The sequence below is a fragment of the Montipora capricornis genome, chromosome 14 (assembly GCF_036669925.1).
Source record: "Montipora capricornis isolate CH-2021 chromosome 14, ASM3666992v2, whole genome shotgun sequence".
NCBI classification, from domain to species: Eukaryota; Metazoa; Cnidaria; class Anthozoa; order Scleractinia; family Acroporidae; genus Montipora; species Montipora capricornis.
Window position 1 is genome coordinate 3,557,309 of NC_090896.1, and position 15,740 is coordinate 3,573,048.

The 15,740-nt window shown below is 40.0% G+C and overlaps 1 protein-coding gene across 1 annotated transcript in view; it reads right to left on the bottom strand.

Annotated features, from left to right (window-relative positions):
* Nucleotides 1-1,220: 1,220 nt before the first annotated feature.
* The window catches only part of LOC138033098 (polyadenylate-binding protein 1A-like), a 16,241-nt gene continuing 1,721 nt past the window's right edge, over nt 1,221-15,740 (bottom strand). Inside the window, exons 3-8 of the mRNA XM_068880858.1 lie at nt 12,744-12,978; nt 10,802-11,066; nt 5,406-5,584; nt 4,334-4,402; nt 2,009-2,323; nt 1,221-1,691 (exon numbers count right to left, since the gene is read on the bottom strand). Of these exons, the coding sequence (XP_068736959.1) occupies nt 1,371-1,691; nt 2,009-2,323; nt 4,334-4,402; nt 5,406-5,584; nt 10,802-11,066; nt 12,744-12,978 (1,384 nt within the window). The 3' untranslated portion in view covers nt 1,221-1,370. The remainder of the gene's footprint in view (nt 1,692-2,008; nt 2,324-4,333; nt 4,403-5,405; nt 5,585-10,801; nt 11,067-12,743; nt 12,979-15,740) is intronic.

The window sequence follows — 15,740 nt, forward strand, 5'->3', positions numbered from 1 at the left end:
GAAGGATTTTGATATCATTGACAGAGGTATTTTATGGGGAATAATGGGAGAGTATGATATTCCATCAAAATTGATTACAATGGTAAAGGCAATGTATGAACAGAGCAAATGTGCTGTTGTAGACGGTTCTGGTAGTTACGCCTGACTGGTTTGATGTAAGGACAGGGGTGAAACAGGGCTGTTGCATGTCTGGATTTGTCTTTCTTCTTGTGATTGATTGGGTTATGATAAGATCTATTGAAGGAAGGCGAACTGGGATAAGATGGCAGTTCCCGAACAAGTTAGAGGATTTAGACTTAGCTGATGATGTGGCTCTTGTTGCAAGTAGGATAGTGGACATGCAAACAAAGGTTGAAAATCTCAACATAAATGGGAAGAAGACCGGGCTGAAGATTAAACAGTGGAGTGGTAAAACAGTGGTAATGAAATGGAATGTTAATCCTGGAATAAAGATCCAACTAGAAGGGAGAGATATGGAGGAGGTAGAGAAGTTCGTATATCTTGGTGCTGTGGTCACAACAACCGGTGGTGCAGAGGTGTCGGGGACTGGGACTTGCATTACGCAACCATGTAATCTAAGCTCTGACTATAGTAGTATATAAACGTGACCGGAAATGCACTCCCTATAACCTGTCAAATCGGAGCGTTGTTAGTTCAGCTAACCCTTTTGTGAATTCAGTTGTGTTCATTAAAAAGTATGAATTTTACTTCGAGACTTTTCTTGGATACTGTCTCCTGCGACCAGAGAATTCCAAGAAACGTGGCGACCTCGACGGGATAACTTTACTAGGACGTTCTCCCAGCTCGATCCACTGCTCTTTACTGCGGATAATAGAACCCTCTACAATTTGGTCGTCGATAGCTTTTAAGAGATTTTAATCTCTGCTAAGTAAGTGAACGCGATCTCCAGTAATTGGATTACGTCTAGACAGGATGTGGCCAGAGTTAGTGGAAGTAACTCGGGTGAACCACCTTCCCACACGCTTGCCGTGGGAGAACAGTTTTGCTATTCCCAACTCAACTTACCACATTTCTTGCATGAGGAGCTGCCAGTAAATATGTATCGTTCATCTCCTTCAGGCAACCCCAAGGGAAAAGTTGATCTGTTCCAGACTCATGAGCAAGACCAAACAATTTTCGCCCATGAAGTTCAAGAGCAACAAGAAGAAGAAAAACAAGAAGTAGCTACCAATCTAGAGGAAAGGATATGACACAGACAGTGAAAGTGAACGTGAACATTTAGTGGGCGAGCTGTGCCAATCAAATGTTTGTCATAAGGTTCGCACACAACTAGTGAACTACAACAAAGCACTGTTTTACAAAATCGCTTCCCTAACTTTTTAAACTTTTTAAACTATTTGTTAAGACCTCTATTTTCGAGAAGCGTGAAAAAGTAAATTTTTGTTTCTTGACTTTCGGTGACGAGACCTCCCCTTGCGCCCCCTCTTCTCCCTGGCGCTGTCCGCGCGCAATACCGACAAGGCTTCTTTGGTCTTTGCAGCCAGGGCCTCACGTGACTCCAGCATGTCCAACAGCTCGGCATTATCGATCTCCAACAGTATTCCAGTTATTTGGCCAGCTTGGTCGGGGTGAGTGGATTGGATCAAGGGGTAGAGGCGTTCACCTATGATCTGTTTCTGCTCTTGAGGCGAGGCAGCAGCCAACATGCTAGGGTTTAGAGGCTCTTGTCCCTAAAAATGGAGACAAATGATGTAGAATACGTAAATAGCTAATCCTCACCTGTCATAACCTCTTGCTCAACTGTCACAAGACAAGTTAAATGAACAATGAACTCTTTTAAGGCAAGCTACGACCAAAATAATTCGAGAAGACATTAAGCCTTACAGCTTCTAAAATACGGTTCGACAGTATCAACCAGAGACAATGAGCTATTATTCAACTGTCATTTAACACTGTTTGCCCTCCTAGTTGCCAATTAACTTGCAGTAAAATTTAAAACCAGAAATAACCTTTTCCTTTGACGTATTGCCTCACAACCATCACTTACAGGTATGTGGATTGCTTGTTGCCCCTGCGGCGGGTTGCGCACATTCTGTCCAAACTTAAAGGCAGGCCTCTGGCCCTGCATTCCAGGACCTCCTCGCACCCGAGTCGGTTGTCCCTTGCCTCCTAGGCGCTGGCTTGGTCCTCCAGGTCCGCCAGGCTGTGGCTGCCGTTCACGGACACCTCTGGGAGGAACTTGTCCAGCACCAGGCATACTTTGCATTCCCGAAGGGCGGACCTGTTGCTGCTGCGGCTGCATTGGCTGCCAGCGTGGGCGCACTAGCTGCATTTGAGGTGTGAAGAAAGGACGCTGCCCAGCCTGAATAGGAAATTCAGTTATGTCCAGAATGACTCCAATTAGATGCAGACCCAATTTTGACATCCATCATGAAGTGTGCCTTCAAGTCTAAGTCTTAAGCCTTTGCTAAATATTTCTAACAATAAGGCAAGTGGGAGGGTTAAGGTTATTTTTTGGTGAGGGTAAATGCAGCTGGTTATCTTTACTTGACGAGCAGCATTTGGGGGACACTTTGTGACGTTACTTGTCTGTATTCCGAGACACGAGTGATGTTGAAGTTAGGGAATTAAGGAGGCTCGAAATAGTTTCTCCTTATTTCAAACAAATAAACATATTCTGTCCTTAGATACAGTTACGGCAATCAAATCAAGACGAAATTTGGCCAGGGTATTAAGTACCTATCGTAAATTTCTCACATTATGTTTTCCTCCAAAATAATGTTACCATGGCAACGATATTAGGCATTTCTTTGAGCCTTAAAATCAACTTATGTGGTCCTTTTTCAAGAAACGGGACGGTGAAATCTTCCCATTCAGCGTTTCCAGATAATGTTAGAAATAATCTCTAAAATATTTCAAATTCAACAAAATCTGTAGGTCAGTTTTCTTGAAATGTGTCTCTAACTTTTTTTTTCACCTACAGATTTTTTTTTAAATTTGAAACACAAACGGTTTAAATTAATCTAAGCTAACATGCAAAAAATGAAATTAATTCACCGTCCAGAAGCAGAGATATAAACGAGTAAAGTTGCAAAATCAGGAAAAATTAGGGGGTTACAAGATCAGCATTTACGCATGCGTCACCCACTCATTTGAGTCCACGCGCGAGTGGAGCTACAGGTCAACACAAACGGATTTAAGTAACTATTAAACCGTTTAAGTAGAATTTTCGTAGTTTTCGTGAATAGGAGATGTCTATTTATATGCCATGTATATAGGAATTGGAGAAAGGTAAGCGAAATTAGCGGTATTTGTTTATTTCTGGTGACCCATTTAAATCATGAGCTGACGCAAGCAGCTTACGAATTGCGTGTGTGGCTTACGCGCGCGCGCTCAGCTGAAAACCCTTTCGAGCCTCCTTAAGTAATTCCTTAGTATTGCATTGCGCATCCCTCCTGCGCACGATTTTCGAGTCATCAGCGCGCGCACATGAGCACGTGCGCGTACAAAACGCAAGAGATTTTCCTCAAACTAAGCCCAATAGCGAAATAAATGCTCCTTTTCTCTCAAACGAGCACGGTGACCCCCGATTTTTTTTTTTTCAGGTATTTGCTAAGAACAATCTAATAAAAAACATATTTGAAGAAGGAAAAAAGTTTGATAGTAGAACATGAATTTTTTTGGAAAACAGTTCCGCATTGGGTGTATTTTGGCCAAGGCGAGGACTTCAAGCTAACCACGGAACTGTCCCAAAAAGTGCACTATTCCCATAACCAGGCAATCAAAAACGGCGTAAATGAAGCAGTACTGCTTATGTGAATAAAAGAAGCTTTACTTTCAAAATAAAATTTTGTATCTTTCAAGTAACCAAGACTTAATTCTGCGTGAAGGTGATTCGAATTTTTAATGCGCAATCAGTAAAAATACCCCATTCTAAGAGTCTGCGTAAACAAGCACGGTGACCCCATTTTTTTATTGCATTTTTTTAATGTTCATATCATGAATGTTAATTATGCCAAGTTTTCAAAAAAGTTTGATAGTAGAACAATTTTAAGGGAATTACCTTAAGAGCAAGGGGACACTTCGTGACGCTTATTGAAATCCGCGTGAATCTAATTAGGGTCAATCCTTGGATTGCTGGCCATAGTAAATTTTTGGTCACAGTTTGAAAATGAGAATTGCAAGAAATTGAGGAAAACAAATCTTAAGTTTACAAAAACACGACCCATGTCCATCCTTTCCAGGCAAACCAGTGAGTTAACAATCTCAGTGTAGTAACTAAGGCTTATTAAGTTCACAAACTCCATCATCCTTGGGTTTTCATTCTTTTTCCCAACATTTTGCTATGCAAGATAACAAAAAAAAGGCTTACCTGGGCCAATGGCTGCGTGTAGAATGCTCCTGCTTCGGGGAATACGTGTCCCACTGGTTGACCAGCTGCCTAAAATGTGAAAAAAAAATCACACCTTTTACCGTAGATAGGAGATGGATAGAGTCAGCAGAAACAGTGCAAGTCTTTAGAATTCACTGAGCCAGTGCTGGTCGCCATGTTTGGAGTCAATGGTAATGGTTTATTATTTTTTAAGATTCTTTGCAATGGCTGCGTTTTGACCAAAATCCAAGTGAAGATTGCAAGTGTATTTAGGTCTTTTTTTTATGTAAACTGAGCAGGATACAGTGCTTCCACAAAGTGAACTTCATTACGCCACAAATTCAATGACTTAAGAGTTGCCAAGTTTCTTAATGAAATAATTTCTAAGAAAGCACCATATGTACTTCACACATCTTTTTACCAAAATGTTTTAGTTCTTTACCAAAACTTAATAAAATCAGACACAAACAGTTTTCAGGGTGCATAGAGTCGTTATATTTTTATACTCAAAGACACTGTGTAGATATTGTGAGCATGTTTAACCTTAACAAGGCCAGGACAGGTGCACAGGTGTAAGTGTGGTTTCCAGGCTCACTGGAATGCAACTCCACCCTTATGACAATCGTCATATTAAGACAATGCATTACTAAAAAGTATGTCATACGTCATTTCTTCTCCTCCCTCCATTTATGCTTGAAATTGGTTTGAGCCATGGAAGACCTTTTTCATAACAGCAGCCAAAAAAATATACTTTTCTTTCAATGCTCATAAGCTTTTCTAGCCAAAATCCAAAACAATGTGTGAACCAAATGAAGAATAGTGCGTCTAATTAGCATAAATCAGTGACCATTAATAAAAGTGGTCCTGCAGCTGAGAAGGAATGTATTTTGAAACTGAGGATGTCAAAACAGTAACTGAAAGCTATACTCGCTGGAAACCTAAAGCTGGGTCATGTAAGACTAACAAGCTTTTACCACCAGGTACCAAACACAAAAATGGCAAGACCACAAGTACAGTGCACAAGTAAACCTGTTTTTGTACCCTCTTCCTGCTAACATCTTAGAATCAATACCTGCTGCATCCTCAAGCCAGCTATGCGCTGCATGTGTTGCGCAGCAAGCTGTGCTTTACGGTCTTGTTTGTTCTGTGCCAGGGCGACATATAGTGTCTTGGACACCAAAATCCTCCCATTCATCTCAGTGACTGCTTTAGTGGCTTCTTCAGGGGAAGAAAAGCATACAAAACCAAACCCTGGAATAGGAATTAAATAAATAGACATATTCAAATCAAAATGAAATCAAGACTTTCTTTTATCACGGGGTTCATTAAAGAAGTGCTTTCTCATGGAGGCCTGTATTACAACCATAAGATTTCTAATAAAAATAGTGGAACTTTTAAAAGTCTACCTAAAAGTTAAAAACTTAATTTACCTACAACTTGAAATACTACCATTTGCATCCATCCTTGAAGCGTGACGAATTTTGCGCGAAGTTTTACTATTCAAATGTTAACGGTTTGTCAGGTCGTGTGTCACTTTTGACCAATCAAACGTTGGCGGTTATGTTGTGAAATTGACCACGTTTTTGACGGCATACCAGCATGTTTTGTTCACATGCTCTTCAAGTTTTCAGGTTTTTCATGAGAGCGGAGACATTTATGAATCTGCCTAGGAATCTAGAAGAGTTATAATCATCTATCTACCATGAGTTTCCAAAGACACGGAATATGGAATTTGGTATACTTTACCAAGAAGAGATACGTGATTCAGCAACTACGAGAAAAAAAAAATACATGAATTGAAACCGAAGTGAAACTAGAAAGATCGAGGAGAAAATATTTCTGCGTCTAGGGCATTCTGTGCACACACGCTCATCCGTGTTTCAAGGAGCATTTAAAATCTTGATCTCAAGCGACTCGACGGTAATTTACCTCATTCCAAACTTGTTGACTTTGAATTCTTTTGTCTCCATTGCAAAACGAGCAGAGACGTTATTAGGGCGGTTATGCAAAACCCGAACGCTCTCACGACAAAACCTAAAAACTTTGAGAACACGTGAACAAAACATGCTGGTATGCCGTCAAAAACGTTGTCAATTTCACAACAGAACCGCCAATAAAAGTTAAAAAAGTTTTACAAACTCGGAGCTAAAAGTTAAAACTTATGAAATATTTCGTCCGTTTTCAACCGGACTTCATCAGTCAATGATGTGAATGTTAAAAAGATGAATTTTAAAAAGGTTTTTTAACGCCTCTTGGGGGTTAGAATTGTGTCATAGATGGCTGCTAATTCGTAACCATTGTCTCTGTTTAACGCCGGTTTCGTAAGTTTAATTTGAATAGCTTCTTTTATCCTGCGTTTGAAGGTGTTAACTTCGGTTGATAGTACTTTTGTCTTATTTGGGTTCACCGAGTGGCCCTCCAGGCGACAATGCTCGTGAATAGCTGATGAACTTCTTGATTGGTGTTCTTTTACCCTGATTTCCAGAGAGCGGGCCGTTTCGCCAACGTACTCCTTCTTACACTTCTCACAATGGATCTGGTACACAGTACCGCATTTCTTGAGATTGACAGTTGTGTCCTTGACACGTACCAATTGTGATCTTAGAGAATTGACGGGTTTATGAATAAGTGTAACCTCATGTGACTTGAAAGCTCTTTGCAGGCGTTCCGAGATTCCTTTGATGTATGGCGTTGATGCATAGATTTTCTTCTCGTTTTGAGGCTCTTCGGTATCCTCTGTTGTAGATTTTGGATGTGGTATTGTTAGCATCCATTCTGGATAGTTATTCATTTTTAGAGCTTGCTTGACGTGCTGTGTTTCTCTAGTTCTGTCATCGTTTTCCGTAACCAAGGTCTGAGCTCTCAACATCAGGGTGTTAACCACAGCTCTTTTGTGTTGTAGATGATGGTTTGATTGGAAGTTTAGGTACTGGTCCGTGTGCGTAGGTTTGCGGTACACGGAGATCTTGGTAGAACCATCTTGGTTAATACTCACACAGGTATCAAGGAAAGGAATCCTGCCATCCTTTTCTTGTTCCGAAGTGAACTGGATATGTTGGTCAATGGAGTTTAGATGTTCTGAGAAGGAATCGACGGCGTTTTCGTGAATCTTGGCCATCGTGTCATCCACATATCGATACCACATAGTTGGAGGGGTGGGGGCGGTGTCATCTGAGGGGTGGGGGCTGACATCTGACCCAACCAGAGCCATCAAAAACAAACTCATTCAAACCTTGAAGGAGTGGCGCAAAGAAAAGAGAACCCCTAATTATCTTTACAATCAACTGTACCCCACAGCAGAGAATGTCCCAAAGTTCTACGGGCTACCCAAGATTCACAAGAAAGACGTACCGCTACGGCCAATAGTTTCGAGCATTGGTAGCGTGATGTATGATACTGCCAAGTTCCTTGCTAAGATTATGAAACCTCTTGTTGGCCTCAACAGTCATCACATCGTCAACAGTGAAGACTTTGTCAACAAGATTGCAGAACTTGAAGTACCCCCTGGACAGAAACTCGTTTCATACGATGTTTCCTCACTGTTTACCAGCATTCCGATCAATGAAGCCATTCCAGTTGTCAGAGCCAAACTGGAAAGTGACCAGAGCTTACCGGATAGATGCCCGTTAGACATCGCCCAATTATCTGTTCTACTAGAGATGTGCCTCTCGAGCACATACTTCACATTCCAGGGTGAATTCTACAAACAAAAGAAAGGAGCCGCCATGGGGTCTCCAATTTCCCCTGTAGTGGCCAATCTCTACATGGAACAGTTCGAGAGCAGAGCTCTGGACACCGCCCCCACCCCTCCAACTATGTGGTATCGATATGTGGATGACACGATGGCCAAGATTCACGAAAACGCCGTCGATTCCTTCTCAGAACATCTAAACTCCATTGACCAACATATCCAGTTCACTTCGGAACAAGAAAAGGATGGCAGGATTCCTTTCCTTGATACCTGTGTGAGTATTAACCAAGATGGTTCTACCAAGATCTCCGTGTACCGCAAACCTACGCACACGGACCAGTACCTAAACTTCCAATCAAACCATCATCTACAACACAAAAGAGCTGTGGTTAACACCCTGATGTTGAGAGCTCAGACCTTGGTTACGGAAAACGATGACAGAACTAGAGAAACACAGCACGTCAAGCAAGCTCTAAAAATGAATAACTATCCAGAATGGATGCTAACAATACCACATCCAAAATCTACAACAGAGGATACCGAAGAGCCTCAAAACGAGAAGAAAATCTATGCATCAACGCCATACATCAAAGGAATCTCGGAACGCCTGCAAAGAGCTTTCAAGTCACATGAGGTTACACTTATTCATAAACCCGTCAATTCTCTAAGATCACAATTGGTACGTGTCAAGGACACAACTGTCAATCTCAAGAAATGCGGTACTGTGTACCAGATCCATTGTGAGAAGTGTAAGAAGGAGTACGTTGGCGAAACGGCCCGCTCTCTGGAAATCAGGGTAAAAGAACACCAATCAAGAAGTTCATCAGCTATTCACGAGCATTGTCGCCTGGAGGGCCACTCGGTGAACCCAAATAAGACAAAAGTACTATCAACCGAAGTTAACACCTTCAAACGCAGGATAAAAGAAGCTATTCAAATTAAACTTACGAAACCGGCGTTAAACAGAGACAATGGTTACGAATTAGCAGCCATCTATGACACAATTCTAACCCCCAAGAGGCGTTAAAAAACCTTTTTAAAATTCATCTTTTTAACATTCACATCATTGACTGATGAAGTCCGGTTGAAAACGGACGAAATATTTCATAAGTTTTAACTTTTAGCTCCGAGTTTGTAAAACTTTTTTAACTTTTATTATGCTTCCGGAGCAGGAAACAAATGTTTTTAATTAGAACCGCCAACGTTTCATTGGTCAAAAGTGATACATAACCGGACAAACCATTAACGTTTGAAAAGTAAAACTTCGATCCCGCAAAATTCGTCACGCTTCAAGGATGGACGCAAATGGTAGTAATCTAAGTTAAAATGTCTTACAGCATAACCTAATTAATTAATTTAATGATTAATTACACCTTTTGCTGTTCATTTATGCAAAATATACATTCATTTGCGTCAACAGTTGAAACTATACGGCAAATATACGTTCATTAGCACTTCCACGAACTTCATTAACGCCAACGAACTTTCAATAACGCTATTTGCATGTGTATTAACATTCAATAGCATCAACGGATGAACAATTGCACCTTTGGACAATCAAAGATAACAAATATACTTTCAATCTCGCGCAATGCTTAATCATCAACACCAATATAAAATCAATTGCATGGTATGACAATCAATGGCGTATTAGAAACATACAATAATGCAATTTGCATGGAGACGCACAATCAATTGCACCTTTATACAATCGTTTATTTGAAATGGTCAACCATTAACGTGAACTGACAAACGTTGGTATTTTTCGAATAAACAATAGGAAGAAAAAAACATTCATTAGTGTCATTCATCATAATTACGTGTATTTTAAAATACTGAACAAAAATACAAGGGTATGTACATTATCATTTAAATTTTGTCTTTTTTTTTTTTTGTGCACAATCTTTTGCTGAAGCAGATATAAAATGAAGAACATTTTACATGTGCTACACAGTACTATACATGCACATGTAAAATGTTCTTCATTTTATATCTGCTTCAGCAAAAGATTGTGCACAAAAAAAAAAAAGACAAAATTTAAATGACCCTTGTATTTTTGTTCAGTAACCAGAAAATTGGTTACAGTTAAGCAAGTCGTTGATGTGCAATAGGAATAATAAAGGTCCAAGTATTGAACCCTGGGGGAGCTCAAGCTCATGTGCAGCGTATGTAATAGTTTGAGAATGGATGTTGTGAAAAACAGTAACTTGTGCTCAATCAGAGAGAATGAAAGTTTCTAAAAAGGTTTAGAGTTGTGCCTCTGATCTGTGACCATACAGCTCTAATTCTGAAAGAAGAATTTCATGATCAGTGGTATCAAAAGTTAATGCTTTATTTGGCTCCATACATAGGACTGCATTTGTTAAACCATTGTCAATGTTGAGATACCAATAATATTATCAGTCATATCAATAAATGCTGTTAAGATGGAGTGTGACCGTCTAAACTTGAATGAAAACCGCTTTTTAAAGAAAAGATCTGATAAATAAGTTTTATCATCTACAGCATAACTTTATGTGAATTGAAAAAGCGTTCTGTGTCTTCACCGAGATATTCTCATAAAAATACCTTTTATCAATGTAACTGAAAACAATTCACTTTGAATAGCTAATAAGGACTGTCTGCCTAACTAAACTCTTGAAAGTTGACACAGGATTTTTACCTCAGAGCCCTTCAAATGACTATTTTAATCCGAATGACAGGGACCGATTTCTTGCTAAAATGACAAATGAAACTTTTAACAAGCAATCAAATTTGCTTAAGCACTTTGAATTTACCTTTAGAGTTGTCCTTATCATCCATCATGACTTTTGCACTGGTGATGGTACCATATGCACTGAACTCCTCTCGCAAACGGGCATCATCACTGGTATCATCCAAGTTCTTGACATACAAGTTAACACCTTGGTAACGATTGATGCGCTCAATCTTTTTCTTCTCGAACTGGGACTTAAGATCCATCTGTCTTTCAGCCTTCTTTTGACTCCTTGCAGCATACAACTTTTGGCCATTCCACTCCTTGCCACACAGCTCATTCACTGCCTACAGAGATAAATAAATTTCCTATTAAAAAGCTGATCATCCTCACGGTCACCACTGTCATCACCTCATGTCTCCTAAGGCCATGCCACTCTCAATGGCCTGCAAGATCATACCCTTTCTAATCCTTCTATCACCTACAAGATAGAGGCTTACTAAAAGTAACTGTAATTAACAACCTTAACCCTTTGACGCCAAACCGGCCTAAACCGGCCAGACTTAGTATTTTACTCTGTTTAACGCCAGACGATTTTACTCGTCAATGGGGAACCCCTGGGAGTCAAAGGGTTAATATACGATTCCCCTTCAGCTTAAATTGTTACCTTAATTTTCATGCCAACAGAGTGTATTTGTTTAGGGCAGATAATCACTCGTCGAAATTTTCTACCTCTGCTATGTTTTGCATGTTCTACAGCACTGCTCGTGTACATGTATGTTGAATAGCATGTCCATTCTCTCATTCAGATAAAATCTCAATTTAATGTTGGTTATTCCCACAGCTCCAGTACTAAAATAACTATAATTATTGCGTTCCACAGAGGAGAACACATACTATTTTTGTCGTTTTCCAAGATCTCTCGTGTTGTTTTTAGGTGACGTTGTTTTCGATGCCAGTTGATTCCAAGGTTTTTGATGGACTGGCTGGCTGGCTGGCTGGAATTTTGCCTTGATTTCATGCGGTAAATCGGTTTAACAGAGGAGGGGTTGGCGCAGTGGTAAGATCTCTGCCTTCCAACCCTAAGGTCCTCGGTTCCATTCCCGGTTCTGCTGAGACTGGAATATTTGGCGACCTTCTTTCCCGCTAAAGTTCACTCAGCTTTCCATCCTTCTGAGGTCGATAAAATGAGTACCAGCATGCATGGACTGCTTAGAAGTGGCTGCAATTTGCGCCTGTATATGCTTCCAGTCCGCTGGGGGTAAATTGATCATTGTAAAGCACCTTTGAGACGTTGTGATAAGGGCGCTATATAAATGCACCACTTTACTTTTAGCCACAGTGAACACAGGCACCTTGTCATGCAAAAAGCCCTGGTTCTATGTGTGTGTTCCGGTGTCTTTTTTCTTCTCTGTTTTAATTTTTTAATTTCGCCAAGGTGAGGGAATTTGTGTCGATTTGTTCTAAGTATCTACGTTTACGTCAGGAAGCTGTGTACGGGTGTGTTTTCCAGGAAATAAAAGTTGCAATTCGCACTGCTAACAAGGTCAAGGTCGGACTTGTGATGTGTCAACCTATTAGTAAAGTTAACTGATTTTCACAGGAGCACGTAAAGAAGTGCGAGACACGACAGACATGTTCCCTTCCGATTGAAAAAAGGCATTACGACGCATATGGCACCTTGCTATAAAAACCAAGTGCCTTTGTCAGACCATGTTTCTTTCCCTACCCTTCTGCTTTCCTTCCAAAGCGACTTTCAAATACACTTTAATGATCCAAGATTGCTACTAGTTTATTTATTAGTTGAAGCAGACTATAACCATTTCAATTCTAAAATTCTGATGAAAAAGGTAAGATAGGATTGACATCAGGACCTCTGGCATCAACATTCACATCACCTAAATAAGCTTCATCTCTCCAATAATCATAAGGTGTGGTTAGTCACATGGCTGGAGCCTTTCCCAGTTTCATGAAGTATTGAGAGCAGTTAAAGACCAATGAGTTTAATTTTAACTACAACCTACCTGTTGAGCCTCTTCAGGCGATTCATAGGAGACAAAACCAAACCCTTTTGAACGCCCAGTATCATCAACTTCCACCTTCAGACTCAAAACCTTTCCAAACTTGTCAGCCAGTTCTTTGAATCTTTCGTCATCCATGTCTTCTCCAAAGTTCTTGACATAAACATTAGTGAACTTTTTGGGTAGGTTACCAAGCTTCTCCAGCCGTTCTCTACGGGACATCCATTTGGTAGCAAACCTACACACAAGAAAATTTTCATGTAGAAAGTTAACTATATTATTCCTAAACAACATAGCCTGAACTGGTTGCGTCCTGTCACTCTGGGTTTACAGTGATTAAATTGAAGTGCTTAATTTAGAACTAATTTGATAGCTATAAAATTATGCAATTCCAGTGTAAAACTAATTTTTATTTTTACATTTTTACAAGGATCGCCAATTTCACCAAAGACCACCACACCCTTATTACAGCCATGTGACCTTCACAAAGTATTGGGGTATGCTAATCTAGCAAACAGAGGGGAAAAGATTTCCCCTTGGAATAGATGCTACGAACTTTGATGGAAAACATTCACAGAGTAATTTTAACCACTCCAAGAAAATTCCAAATGTTTACACAATAGCACATGACAATGCTGAAATGCTGTGAATATGTTTTATTGCTGCCAAGGCAACGATAGCCATATTCTAATTGTGTTCAATTGAGATGTGCAGATTTCTGGTCAGGATGCCTGGGTTATGCCCACAGTACCAAGTATCATGTTTGAGGCAGTGCGGACCAGTGATCAGGGCACTTGCCTTGAGATCCGGGGATCTCGGGTTCAAGACATGTTCTGATCGACCACTGGTTGAACTTGTTTCTGGTAGTCCATGGTTGAACTTCTCAGCTGCATTTGTAAATAGCCAACTATTGTAGCTTGCCTCCAGCCAGTTGGTGTTCTTTACAGTTGTTGTTCAATGTTCTGTTTTGTCGTGATTGCGTTTCATTGGCCCTGAAAAGCCCCTACGGCGAGAGATCATTAAGTATGTATTGTATTGTAAGGGCAGGGTTGTTGCGCATGGCATGAGATCAAAGAAACGATCGGTAGGTTGATTGTTTTTATTTTCTGCTTCAATTGCTATGTTGAATATAATTAACAATTAGACCCTTCGCCCACAAGGGCTGCGCGTCAATAGCCCATGAGGCGAAGCCGAATGGGCTATTAACCTGTGGCCCTTGAGGCGAAGGGTCTAATTGTTTTAGTATCACCCAACTAGTCGGACAGAAAAGGCAATAATAAATATTTATTTGGGAATAAAACGAAAGAGAGCATCACGCTTTTCGCTACTCGAGGACTATTAATAATAGTCCTCTAGTAACGTAGCCAATCAAAATGAAGGATTTGCATTAGTCCACTAGTTGGGTGATACTAATCTTGATAATTTATTCACTTGTGGAGGTATTCACCAGCGTCACAAACGTTTTGGTGACATGTCAAGAGGAAGGCAATGTGCTTTTATGAGCTTATTATATACTCAACAAAATGTCACATTTCTGATTGGTCAATGAAGAATGCATAAATAGGTTGTAGAGTGCAATACGGAAGTTGCTATGGAAACAAAGTGATGGAATGATTTTGTTGAGTATATTAATGAATAAAAACTGAAAGTGGGCTTTTCTTCTCTAAGGAGTTTTCCTTTTCTTTTATTTCTTTCTCTGTTCTCTTTCTCTTCCAGAAGAATTGTGACATGCAATAACATGCAAAGAAGGGATGTAATCTACCTTTTGTAATCTTGCGTAAATGTAAACAGCATTATTGGTACTTCATGTTAATGTTGTATGTTTTTGTTAAACAAATAAAATTTAACAAATAGATTCCATGTTGCCATGTATGGGGCACCGTACTAGTCAATATTGTTTACTTATTTCTATGGACTCTTAGACTTTTTATGTGATCAAGTTAACTTTTTTTGTGGTCTCTGACATTTTATGCGGTCAACCTGACTTTTTGTATGGTCGAACTTCTGTCTGAAATACGGAAAATCGAACAGTTTTTCATGCAATTTCGGTACGTTTCCTGCAATTTTACCCATTTTTCAGTTTTAGAATAAGCGCAAGAAGTGGAGTTTGAAGCAATCGTTGTAATAGGGTTCAGATTCGCAAACATAACAAACAAACCAAATAAAAGTACTGTCATAAGAAATTCAATGGCTACCTGCTCTTTTTATCGTGAAATTTTTCTTCCTGTATGCTTAAAAATTCGCTGAGACACTGCAAAGTGTATATTTTCTTCCTTTCCTGTATTCAGGATCACGAACGGGACATTTAGAGGGATTTTGCGATTTATCGCTCTTTGTAGAGATCGGCAATATGCTCAATGTTCCCATACGAGGCATACTTCGTTTCACTCTCCATCATGTCTTTTCAATGCCCTGTTGTGTGCTCGTTTGCCTGGGTCGACGAAGTTTAGGCGTTGGTTAACTGTGAGATGATGTTAGCCCTTGTCTTGTAGGCAGTTGTAAACTTTCCGGCCACAGGTAGCTAAGACTAGTATTTTTTTCAAGGAAAGTTTACGGTCAGAAAATTAATATGTGTTCTGGCGGATTGAAGGCTATCCATTGCAGTTTTTTCTTGAGCATCGCGAAACAGATCATCTCCCGATGCGTAACTTTGTCTTTGCCACCTGACTGCGTTTTCACACAGGTTTTGGACTCAGAAGACGAAAGTAAATTGTTTTCTTTGCACCACTCTATGCACAACTCTGGAAAGGCTATAAACCAGGGACAATTTCCAAATGATCAAATCTTCCATTGCCGTGACCCTTTTACTTCGGTAGCCATCTTGATTATTACGAAGACACAAGCTTGCTTCAAAAGAAGGGAAATATGAAACGATTTTAATTGCAATGAACTCGTGCATGAAAGTTTCCCACGAAAGATGCACCAATCAGACTTTAAGCGTGGTATACTCTTCCACGCAGTGAACTTATAAGTGTGCCGCACGCACAGGGCATGAAGGAA